The 12,650-nt window shown below is 34.2% G+C and overlaps 1 protein-coding gene across 1 annotated transcript in view; it reads right to left on the bottom strand.

The window, feature by feature from the left end:
- The window catches only part of LOC103090871 (protein PTHB1), a 222,599-nt gene that overhangs the window by 41,084 nt on the left and 168,865 nt on the right, over positions 1-12,650 (bottom strand). Inside the window, exon 10 of the mRNA XM_007447404.1 lies at positions 2,518-2,699. Coding sequence (XP_007447466.1) covers positions 2,518-2,699 — 182 coding nt within the window. The remainder of the gene's footprint in view (positions 1-2,517; positions 2,700-12,650) is intronic.

The raw sequence follows: 12,650 nt of genomic DNA, 5'->3' as shown, positions 1-12,650 counted from the left end.
TCTTTCCCTTCCTGAAGACACAAGTATGCTGTGTGGGAGTCTAGCTCAGTATTGTACCCTTTCCTTCACATCCATCCCAAGTAAAGAACATATCAACTGTCTAAATCAATCATAAGGAAACTCTGTTTTTGAAAGTGCCTACTGATAGATGTTGTTGACTACTAGTAACAGAAATGCAAGGCAGGATTCTCACTAATGAGTTGAGTATGAAAAGCTTCAAAATCCATAAGCCATACAGAAATTATTACTATAATTTCATGCTTACAACATACATCCCTCCTATAACTTACACACATAAAATCAGCTTCAAAAATACTTTTATTACAGTAGATAATATATACCATGTGCACAACAAAATATACTCTTTAAATTGGCTTTACATTTTGCTGCAATTCTTGCTTTGAAGAAATAAAACAAGCTTTTAAGTGCTGAACATAACCCACAAGACTGTGAACTTCTTTTTTGCAAGTTAAAGTCACCGTATTAAAATAGGTGGCATTTAAATGAATAATGAGGTCATCAAAAAGTTCAGAGTTTTAACTTCTCATAATCTTCTGTAATGAAATGATTTGGTGCTTTTATATAATTTTATATAATTTTATATAATTTGGGGGGCGGTTTTTGCGGTACGTGGGCCTCTCACTGCTGCGGCCTCTCCCATTGCAGAGCACAGGCTCCGGACGCGCAGGCTCAGCAGCCATGGCTCACGGGCCCAGCTGCTCCACGGCACGTGGGATCCTCCCGGACCGGGGCACGAACCCGTGTCCCCTGCATCAGCAGGTGGACTCTCAACCACTGTGCCACCAGGGAAGCCCGATTACAGGTATTTTAATGAACAAATATACCACAATTTTATAAGTATAGAGAATACTAAATTTTTTCCATATCTAGAAATAAAATATGTTAAAAGTCTCTCTTTTTTAAGAGTCTCGGTTTCTTTTGTAGGAATAAAACCAAATGATGGTGGCAAAAAAGGGGCAGAGAACTTCAAATATTAACTTTGAGGTTATATAAATAATAAACTTTGCACTCAAGTCTGTGGGTACATCCCTAGCTTAATTAGCACTTATTTCAAGATACACAGAAGAATCAGGGTAATGACAAGTAAAACAGCCTAACCCTTCTCACCCAAGGGCATCACTATGGCCACCAAAAAATGACTTTTAGCTGTAAGGGATTTACCTGAGAAATGTTTTACATAATCAAGTGTTCATCAAAATGTCATTAGCACATTGTTTATGGAAAGGCCAAAATCTCAAGACACAAAGTTTGTAGTGAAAAGCCACATTAAACTTATTTAACCAACTCTGGAAATTTCATGTTTCATATGTATGCCACTCTTCTCCAATTACATTTTTAAGTGACAAAATGAGACTTATATTCCATTAATCCCAAAACACTAGTATCAAAAATGGAAAAAAAATGTGCAATATGACATATCCAGTTTTAACTATTCTCTATTTGACATGAGGGTCCTGACAACAAATGGGTTTTTAAATAATTGGAGGTACTTAAAAGACCTAAGCTTCACTGGTTTATTTTCAAAACTTTCTAAGAGAATGTGTAAAACCAAGGCATAATAATTTTTAATATTAATATTTTTAAATATATTATCTAAATTCCTCTGAATGTCTCTTGGTAATATGGACTCAAAAATACATACATCTAGGAAAGTGACTGGACCAGGATTAAGATCGGCTCTGTTGTTTTGGTTGGCTTTTGATGCTCTGCTTCTTTTATTATTCCTGCTTGTTTTAACATTTCTTTTAAGTGAAAATAGTCCATATTTTTTCTCATTAAAAAAATACTTTTACCTGACCCTGAGAAGGGAACTTAAAGTAATGCTTTTCACATGTCCCACTCAAACTGCAGGATTGCTGTTTTGTTTCTCCTTTTAATTTACAGTAAAATTATACCCTTGTGAATCCCAAAGTAAGATAATATTGAGTTATACAAAACTCAAGAACTGAAAATATCATCAGCCTCTGAGTCATTAGAAATCAGCATACCACAGGCTACACTCCATTTGGATCGCTAATTAACTACAAACATAAATTATATCACTAGGCTGCAAATGACTACACTTTTAGTAACAAAGTAGTAATTCACATACTGCTTTGGTTTCTTTTAAGAGAAGCAGCTAAAATTTTTTCAGGGATATTAGAAGTTAATAAATGATCACTCTAAACCTTAATGTAATTCTAAAGGTCTAAAACCACTATCCAAAGAAATACATGTTCCTTTCTTAGAGTTTAAAGAAAAAAACTCAGCACTGTCCCTGAAACACACTAACAAAAGTATTACCTTAAATAGGACATATTTTTCAGAAGCTATAAAATACAAATTAAGCACAAAGACTAGTGTGTTAAAGAGCAATGCTGTTCTTACAAAAATGAGTTTAATTAAGCCTGGGGGAGAAAATCAACTAATATGTACAAAACATTATCCATATACAAAATAATATAAATTTTACAATGAATACTAAAATCAAATAATAAAAAGCTACAAATGAGATACCTTGTGATTTGTTAACATCTTTGATGATTTTCTGAAGTTCTTTCAATTCTATATCAAGTTCATCATAGTTTAGTTCTCTAGATTCAACTTTTGGAGCTTGGAACAAAGAAGGGTCTGTCCCCAGGTATGAACATTGCAAGTGACCATCATCACTCAGAGTGACTATCACTCCCTTCAAATCACTACAAAAAGGAAGAGAAAATGAGACATAATTAAAAATTTTTGGTGGATTTAGATTTAATCTAGACCAACTAGATTTTCATTCGATTCAGCTTCAACATACCATTAAGAAAATGACTATATAACGTATCTATTTCTAAAGTTTTACATCAAGGACTCAATTTAAATGTTTCAAACATGATTTATATTTACAGACAATTACTATTAAAGCTTCCACTTTTGGGGACATAACTATGTGGCAACTCCTGCTCTAAGAGCTTTTCAAGGTCTTACTTGTATCATTCAATCCTCACTGCACCTCCCACTTGGCAGATTCATAATAAGCAGTGAACAACACGTAGGAGCTACAGTGGATCAAGAGCTAGGCTACTGGCTGGCTGAAGACTAGGGCTGAGGCACAGGACGGAAGATGGGACAATTCAGGGGAATGGGAAGGTTAGTGGAGGAAGCCCTACGAGGCCTTGAAGAGAAATGTGCCCACTGCTCTTTTCCTTTTCCTTCTCTCTACCCTTGGGACATGCTTCCCCTCCCTCCCCAGGTCCACTCACCATGGCTTCCTTCACATGCACTCCTATTCAAGTAGCTCTCTGGTCTGTTCTCTCCCTTCACTCTTAGACAGAAGTATCCCATTTTCTCATTTAGTAGCTCTTTCTCCATCACTCTTCTCATCCTGATTATCTCTTTTCCTCCCCATCCTTTCACTCTTCCTTCTCTCTTAGGCTCCCTCATCTCTGTTATTCTCTAGAAATAGCCATAATATATAAATCATAGATAACTTTAGCATAAATGCTTAAAAATAAAAGTTGTACATTTCCCTGAACTTGCTATAAAAAGTAGTTGAGATGAACACTATTGGCTTCCTCCCTACCTTGCCCAGAGGGGAAAAAATTCAATATTGCCATAAGTCATTTTGAACTGATATAAAATGAATTTGTTTTAGATTTGTTTGTTGTGTTTTCTATTGGTCTGTGATTTAAAAAAAAAACAAAAAACAAGTTTTCCAACACTTTTCTAAAGGTTAAATATTAGTCAAAAACAACAGAAAACTTGAGAGAGAAAAGAACTTGAAAAGAAGTGTTGCTATTTATCTTAAGAAAAGGAGTTAAGGTATATGAGTCTAGGACTCATTCAGAACAAATAAGAATTTTTAAAACTCCCCAACTTTGGGTCACGGCAAGTGGTCAGCTCATTAATCTAAAAGCTCAACTTGATTGACAGTAAATACTACCATTGCTCAATCCTTCCCATAAGGTGGCCACCATCAACCACTTCACCACCTGCCTTCAACACAATATTCCTGTACATACTTTCTCCAGGATATATACATAATTCTGTAATGTGACTTCAGAAAAATACAAAATAGATTGGTATCACTGATTTGATAGCTAAAAAACTAGCTAAAAACTAAAAAGGGGACTTGGGTTCTAGCTCTAACTCTGCTCTATGTAGCTTCGTCAACTTGGAGAAGTCTTCCTAAATGCTTTATGTCTAAAATGAGAGGGTGAAACGAGATGATCCTCAAAGGTCTTTAAGTTTAACAAACTGGTTCCGTCAAAATAGCTCAGAAAATAAATACTTCCAAATAAAATTATTTTCCTAAAATAAAATGTTTTCACCCCTGTAGTATCTCTGGGCCTGACCCTTTCCTTGCAGGCAACTGAAGCCACTTAGTGGCCATGGAAATCCCAACTTCCAGCTCTGACAAGCCCATTTCAATAGGGCAAACCTCTGTCCCTATTGAGTTAGTTGTGACTGCAGTCTGTTCCCCATTCCACCCAGACCTACTAAAGTCTGAGAACACAGTAAGTCCCAAGGAAACGCTAGGACACTAAAAGGCAGAGCTTCTCAGACAATGTGGTGATCATCAGTTCTTTGAATCCAAAAGGGTATTTCCATTTTATCTTCCCCCTTTGAGTGATCCATTATAAAGGAAACCTAGCATGAGGCATTACAAATATACCTCACTATCCAAATTTATTTGGTCTTTGAATTGGACAGCTTATTATGGAATCAGTTTCATCGCACTGTTTTAGATGGCAAATAGCAACAATTTAGATACAGGGATTTATCTAAAAATTTATCTGAACCTATTAAGTTGTTGAGTTCAGATAGAGAGAGTTTGAATAGTAGTGTATACACATATTTCTTCAGCGTCTCAAAAAGAAACAATTCTTTACTGGTGTTTTGAGACGTCCAAACAGAAAAGGGAGAAGCCAGGGTCTTTACCCACTCAAAGAGCTTAACAAGCGTCACCAGAATGTCTTAACACTAAATTCCAAAACTTAAGCAATTTACTTTTTTCTTATCAATGGTATTAGAGCCATTACATACAATTTAGATCAAATAACAGAAATTTAGAATAGCTGAATTCATTTAACATTGCATGTTTTATTCCACAGGAACACTAACACAAGCTCTAAAAATTTTAGAATCAGTGAAATTTCTGTCTAAAACATCTATGATGGAAAAAGTACTTTAACACAGGTCTATACCACTACTTAATACATAAGTAATGTCATCACTTGGTATCTTAAATGCAAAGGAAAATTTTTAAATATATATATATAAATATATATATCGTTCCTAAAGTTAAGCCCAACTTAAGTATAAAGTCCAATTTAAGTATAAAAGAAGAACACAATCAAGATTTTTTTAATCTTTCTACTTAAAGAACATTTTTAAAACAATATTGTCCATGTGAGTTAATGTGTAAAATTTTCTGAGTGATAGAATTTTATGTTAGGAGAAACCATCAAGTAAATCAAGTATTGTGTGCCTTATTACTTACTTACATCCTTAGAGTAAACACTTTCCAAATGAAGGTCTCTAGATTACTCTGGTCCTTGAAATACATCAGCTAAACCAAGGAACCAGAATAATGTATTTTATGAGGACTCAAGGTCAAAGATGTTATATTGCTAGGACACAGAATAATTTTGTGATTTTAGCAATGGGGCATGAAATTAAACAATAGAGTTAGCTCAAGAATCTGAGGGTAATTGTTTCTTCACTCAGTAAACAGATCCTGGCCTTAACAACACATTCAAACAAAATTCCAGATGGATTTTAAAAGTTAAATTAAAAAATATGAAACTACAAAAATATTTATCTGCCCTCGGGATGGAAAGAACTTTTGCTGCAATAAAGCAATAGAGAACAAAGCAAAGGATCTCTAAATTAAACCACAAAAAAATTTTAAACTTGTTCTATGCTTTAAAAATACATTACAGTAAAAAGAACAAACTGGGAAAGCCTTGGCAACCAACATAAATATATGATTTAAGTTGAATCATATGAAGTTGTGGATATTCAACTGTTTTTGACCTATAAAAACAATTTTGTATGTTTCATCTACTATGTAAAGAACTCTTACAAGTCAATGAAAATGAGTATATCCCAAAAGAAAAAGGTCAAAGAAAATGTACAATTCACTTGAATCAGCAACTTAAAGGTTAAATAATCTATGGAATTAAAACTTTTATGTAGTTCTCTTTTTCTGACAAGGCCAATCTGTAAAATGAGTAACTTGAAAGTATTTGAAATACAGCTCAAAAGATAAAAAAATGAACAGTTTCTTTTGCTAATACAATAAAACAAATGAATAATAGCTTTAAAATCAAATGAAAAGAACATGCACTGAATCTAACGGTTCTTGTCCAGCTGCACTTTATGCAAAATAGAAATATTTTAAATTATCAAATCATCAAAGTCTGGTTTTTATTATGATATACAGATATCAAAGAAATCTTAAAAACTTAAATTTTGGATTCTTTCATGCCTTTACCAAAATAATACTGAAACAGAAAACAAAAAGTAGGAAGGTGCATGATTTTCATCTAGTCTCTTTTTTATTTACTATCTGCCTCTCATTTCTCTACTATATTTAATTTGCTCATCATTCATTCACTCATTCATTCATTCATCAAATATTTTCAAACACCTGTTATATGCAGGATGCCATTTGAAGTGCTATAGAGCATACACAGAAAAAATCAGAAAGTAGCTGAAAAAGACTGCAACCCTGTAAAAGAATAAGACATGCACCTCGATAAGTATGCATGGGGTGGAAAACATAAGAGCTATAAGACAAGTATAAAGTACTTTAGTGTTCAGAAGTAGGAATGTCATTTCTAGCCAAGGGGATCAGGGAAATTTTGATGGAGGAAATAAAAGCTTAAGCTGGACACTGAAATTCAGTCTATTCTTCAGATTATTTCTGAAATCTGGATTAACTCACATGTGATTTGTAAGCAAGGAAATGATGTCAATAGAACTTTGAAGTTGGTTCATACTCTTTTACCCATCACCTGAATGTTTTGAATCTCCAAGTAGTAGCAGAAAAATATAGTACATGGCTATATACAAAGCACCATTACTCCACTGTTCTTTTTGGCTCAGTTTGCAAATATGTCCTGGATTGAAAGTGCTTCTTTTGCTCTTTTTTCCTCAACGCTTCCTTCAGGCTACCATCATCTTTCTATTTAAAAGTAAAGTCCTATTTTAATATGACTGTTATTTGAGTTTGGCTTGTTTGTTTGGTTGATTAGTTTCTTGGTTGGTTGGTTCGCTTTGCTTTGCTTTTTTGGTGCTCCAATCACAGTTGTATAAAGTTTAAGTGATCTGCCCCACGACAATTTATTTTGCTTGTTTGTTTGTTTTTTACTTGACATATAGTTGATTTACAATGCTGTGCCAATCTCTGCTGTATAGCAAAGTGACTCAGTTTTACACGTATAGACATTCTTTTTTTTAATATTCTTTTCCATATGGTTTATCCCAGAAGATTGGATATAGTTCCCTTTGCTATACCATAGGACCTTGTTGTTTATACAGTCTAAATTTGGCAATTTATTTTTAAAGCCTTCTTACTGTTAACTTGTCATTTATTACATTATAACATAAATATCTATAGTATTTGAGCCTTTGGGATTTGGAGAACAGGTGTGAAGAACATGCAGCATGGAGAACATGAGAGAAGAAGAGGGAGAAAAGTTTAGACTATGTATGAGAAAGAACAAGCAACCTGGATACAACATTCATTGAATAAAAAAAAAAGAGGAAAGAGACTTGGGAATAAAGCCATCTAAAGATCTTAAGCTTTAATCTATGTAATTGTGGAACCAGTAAAGGCTTTTGAGCTAGTGAGTGACATGAGCAAAATATGCTTTAAAAAGATGTACCCTAAAAGACTCAATATAGTTTAAAATGTTGATTCTCACCAAAATGATTCATGATGTAACACAATCCAACAGAAAATCCCAGAAAACTTTTTTTGTAGAAACTAACAAGCTGATTCCCACATTTCTATGGAAGTGCCAAAAAAACCACCTAGAATGGCAAAACAATCTTGAAAAATAGAATAGAGATGGAGGGCTTTCATAAACTGACTTCAAGACACACTATAAATCTATAGTAATTGAGGAAAAGGACTTGTGTCCTCTGCATATAAAGAACTACTATAACAAATGACCAAGACACACACACACACACACACACACACACACACACACACACACACGCATACAAAATTCAACTGGGCAAGACCTGCATAGATATTTCACAGAGTAAAGTATAAAAACTGTCAACAAGCTAAGAAAAAATGCTCAATATTATTAGTCATTAGGGAAATGCAAATTAAAATCACAATTCGCTACCACCACACATACATCAGAATGTCTAAATTTAAAAGACTGACTGCATTACATGCTGGAGAGGATGTGGAGCAACCAAAACTCTTATATATCACTGGTGGAAGTGTAAAATGGTTTCACTAATGTGCAAAAAAGTTTGGCAGTTTCTCATTAGACTAAACATATACCAACCCTCTAACCCAGCAATTTTACTCCTATTTAACTAAAATAAATGAAAACATATGTCCACAAAAAAGGCTTATACATAAAATGAGATAAACAAGTTATGATACATTCATTGAATGGAACATTACTCAGCAGCAAAAAATAAACCAACACTGGTACATGCAACAACAAAAAATGAATGTTGAAAAATATTATGCTGAAAAAAATGACAGGCATAAAAAGTACATACTGTGTGATACCATTTATATGAAGTTCTAGAACAGGCAACACAAATCTATTATGAAAAAAATATGAACAGTTGTTACCTGGAAGCAGGGGAGAAGGGGATTATTAACTGGAAAGGGACACAGGGAAAATTTCTGTGATGGAAATGTTCTATAACTTGAGAGAACTATGGGTTACACAGGTGTATATCCATTTGTCAAAACTGTACAGTTAAGGTTTGTGATTTCCAATGTATATAAATTTTACCTTTAAAAAAGGAAAATAGGGTAGGCAGAGGGGTAGAAAAAGCCAGCATGCCAGAACACTGATAAGTGCTGAAGCAGAGCACTGGCTACAAGGGAGTTCATGATGTCATCCACTTACTTTATATATATTTAAACTTTTCCATGATACAAAAATTGGGGGTTCAAAAAGAAGCAATAAAGTGTATACATACTACACAATACATATAAAGTGATACCATCAACACAAAATACTTTTAGTGATAACGTATAAAATCTACCTTGACATGAGCTGGGACCTGCCTCACATTTTAGCACCCATTCCCACCCTTATCCACACATGCATAAACAGACACACAGAACTTTTAAGTGTGTGTGTGTGTGTGTGTGTGTGTGTGTGTGTCTGTGAAATAGAGAGAGATGATTTATGTGAATACTTGGTATTTTTAAGTACTTTGTTGACATATAGCTACTTAAATGAAGCAACAATTCCACAGCAACTGATTCACTGGTAAAAAAAAAACTAACAAGTCAATATGTGGGCCCATCAATGTTACCCTTTCCCCGCCCAAATAATTAAAGGCATCATTATTTTTTGATGCTAACACTGACTCCTCTTTTAAAAAGTATCTCTTCCACAGAGATACTACTTACTTACTACCTTTAAATAAAATAGACCACTTTACTATACCCACTAAATAATACTTATATAATAGCACCTACAAAATGTTATAGCATTTCTTTAAATTTTTGCATGTTAGTAACCTTTAACCAGGCTGTTAATTTCCTCAGGGCAGGAATTATGTGACACTGAATTTGTGTCCCTCAATGCCAGACACAATGACTTCATCTATATGAAATTTTCCAAAAGAATTCAAAATTCACCTCTAATACTAAGTCATAAGCAAATACAAAAATGCCACAACATTCCATATACCAATCAATAATTATAGACTAACAAGTAAATCTAGAAGACCTCTGTAATTGTCCATAATACTTTAAATGGAACCCTTTAGATCAATGTAGGATAAACCCAACTTTATTTACAGTTATCTAATGTCCCTTCCTTATCCTTCTAATCATCAGATGCCAAAAGGAGTGGGAAGATAAGAATATGCAGGTGGTAGCTCTAACCTGGCACTGAGCCTTGAACGTATGAATGCCAAGAAAGCTAGTATGCAAATATAGTCTCTCCCAAGGAAAATAAGAACATTTTCTAAAGTAAAAGTTCAAAGCAATGAATCTTTCCATAAATAAAACTAGATGTTGGAGTCCTTCCCTGATGCATGAAAGAAGACATGATTTGGTGCCATAATTTTCTAATGTATTAAGCCCTTACCGGAATTAAGTCAGGCATTAAGGAAACCACCTGTGTATTTTTAGCTCTTATGTGTTGAGGACTTACTTTTGCAATTTTTAAAAATAATTAGGCCTTGTTTGTGCTTCTCTGTATGACCATCTCTCAGGTAAAGCTTCATATCAATACCTTTTGACATACATAGTTCGTACTGAATACAAAATCTGGGAGCCAGGAAGAATCAAGCGTAGAATCTAAGTTTCCTGAGTGAAGTATATTTTTGCCCACTATTCCATGTTGACTTCCCAAGAATGGAAAATTTAAAACAAATTTTAAGGTGTAATTTGAGGTTTGTGTAAATGGTTTTTAGTTATTATTGCTATCCACAATTAGCCTCAATAATCAAGAGCTGGATTATTTAATACGAGAGACATGGTAATTAGAATGCCCAAGAAAAGGACAAGTAAAATGGGGGAGCCAAGGCCAGAGTACAAACATATCATAGTAAAAATAGCTCTGCCAAAAGAAGTTGTCACAGCAAATTGCAGAAATTACAGAGGCTGTAGTTGGGTAGACTGAACAAAATACCGTTTGTAGTAAAGAAATTTCTAAGCATCAAAAACTCAGACGTGAGCTTGCTCTTTCAAACCTATTTCTTATTAGACTTACTAGAAAGTCACACAAGACTGCTAAATCTGGCTAATTATGTTCACAAGACTGAACAGGTAAATTGCTAACCAGAAAAAAAAAGAAAAGATATAACTTCTAGAAGTGCCTATTTTGTACTGGGGAAGCAAAATACATTTATAAGGACTTAACTCTAACCTCTTTTATTATTGAAAATTATGTGTTTATTTAGAACTTACTGTATCCAGGCATCATTCTAGATGTTATAGATAAATAGGCAGGTTACACTGGTCATTTTCCTCAAAGAACTTAAAGTACAGTGGCCATTACAGATATGTAAATCAAACAAGAATGTATGAGATGTATGAAGCATGCTCTGATGAATGATGGATGTAAGCAAGGGAACCAATAAAAACAAAGTGAAAGAATATCAAAATCAGACAGTGAGCAGAGAGAATGCTTTCTAGAGGAGATAACACAAGCAGGAATTGGATAAGAGAAGGAGCAGGGTATTCCAGCAAAGCATTTTCCTTAAAGGGGACACACACACACACACACACACACACACACACACACACCCTGCATACAGTGCACGGCGTTCAGGAGGTGTTTTACCAAAGCCAGAACCAAATAGATATTCAACAAATATCTATGTGAGTATCAAAGATGTGTCAGAGATTGTTCTCAAATTGAGTACCAGTGAAGAAACAACACAAAAATCTCTGTCCTCCAGGAGCTCACATTCTGGTAAGGAGAGGAAAAACAATGAACAAAAGAAATAAATATATAGTAAGTTCAAAGATGACAGGCGCTATGAAGAAAAAGTAAGCAGGTAAAGTAAGACTCAAATTGGACCTAGAAAGAAAGACATGAGTTGCAATAGGCTGGGGAGGGCATTCCAGAACAGTGGAACAGCATTAAGTATTAAGATACACCTGTTTCCATCAGGCAGAAAGTCTATTTCTCCCCAAGGGGATTCATATGGAAAAGTGGGGGTGATAAAAATTAAAGATGATAAAAATACAAAGGCTTTGAATGCCCTGCAAAGAACTGTAGACCTTCACCACACGCAACAGGAAACCACTGAAAGATCCCAATGGAGGAGAAACAATAAATTTTCTCAGTACTCCTCAATTTCATGTAGTATTTGACAGAACTGATCATGCCCCTCCCATTCACTCATTCCATAGGCACTCACTGTGCGGCTACATGATACTGTGTTAAAAACAATACTTTTAAATTAATACTATATTACATGTCATAAAAGGTTACAGAGGTGTGGTTCATCTCTGGTCACTAAGGAAGATAGGTGCTTATATACCATTCTAGATAACACAAGACCCTATGTGCTAAGTAATATAATGAATGAACAAAGTTCAATAGTAACATAGAAAAGGACACTATAAAATGTTAATATTATGAAACCAAGAAAGGCTTCATGGAGAATTTGAAAAACAAACAGGATGTAAACAAAGGAGATGGACAGAAAAAAGGTATTTCAGGTGGAGAATTTTAGAGGGACACAATCATATGTCATCTCAATTGCAGTATGGCAAGAAATCATAAGAGCTTTTCTGCATCAGAGTTAATTCACAAAAAATTCAAATCTTTCTGGGCAACATTACTTTCCTTCAAAAATTAAAATAGCTTTGATCATAATATACCCTGTGGGGAAAAGTGTATTTCTTACTATTTAGATTAACATTATTTTTTTTTGTTGTTTTGTTTTTCTGGGTTTTTTTGTTTTTTTTTTTTTTTAATTAACAT

Source organism: Lipotes vexillifer, unplaced genomic scaffold (genome assembly GCF_000442215.2).
Source record: "Lipotes vexillifer unplaced genomic scaffold, Lipotes_vexillifer_v1.1 scaffold1079, whole genome shotgun sequence".
NCBI lineage: Eukaryota > Metazoa > Chordata > Mammalia > Artiodactyla > Lipotidae > Lipotes > Lipotes vexillifer.
Note: the sequence above shows the minus strand (reverse complement) of the source record. Positions and strands in the feature narration are given on the sequence as shown.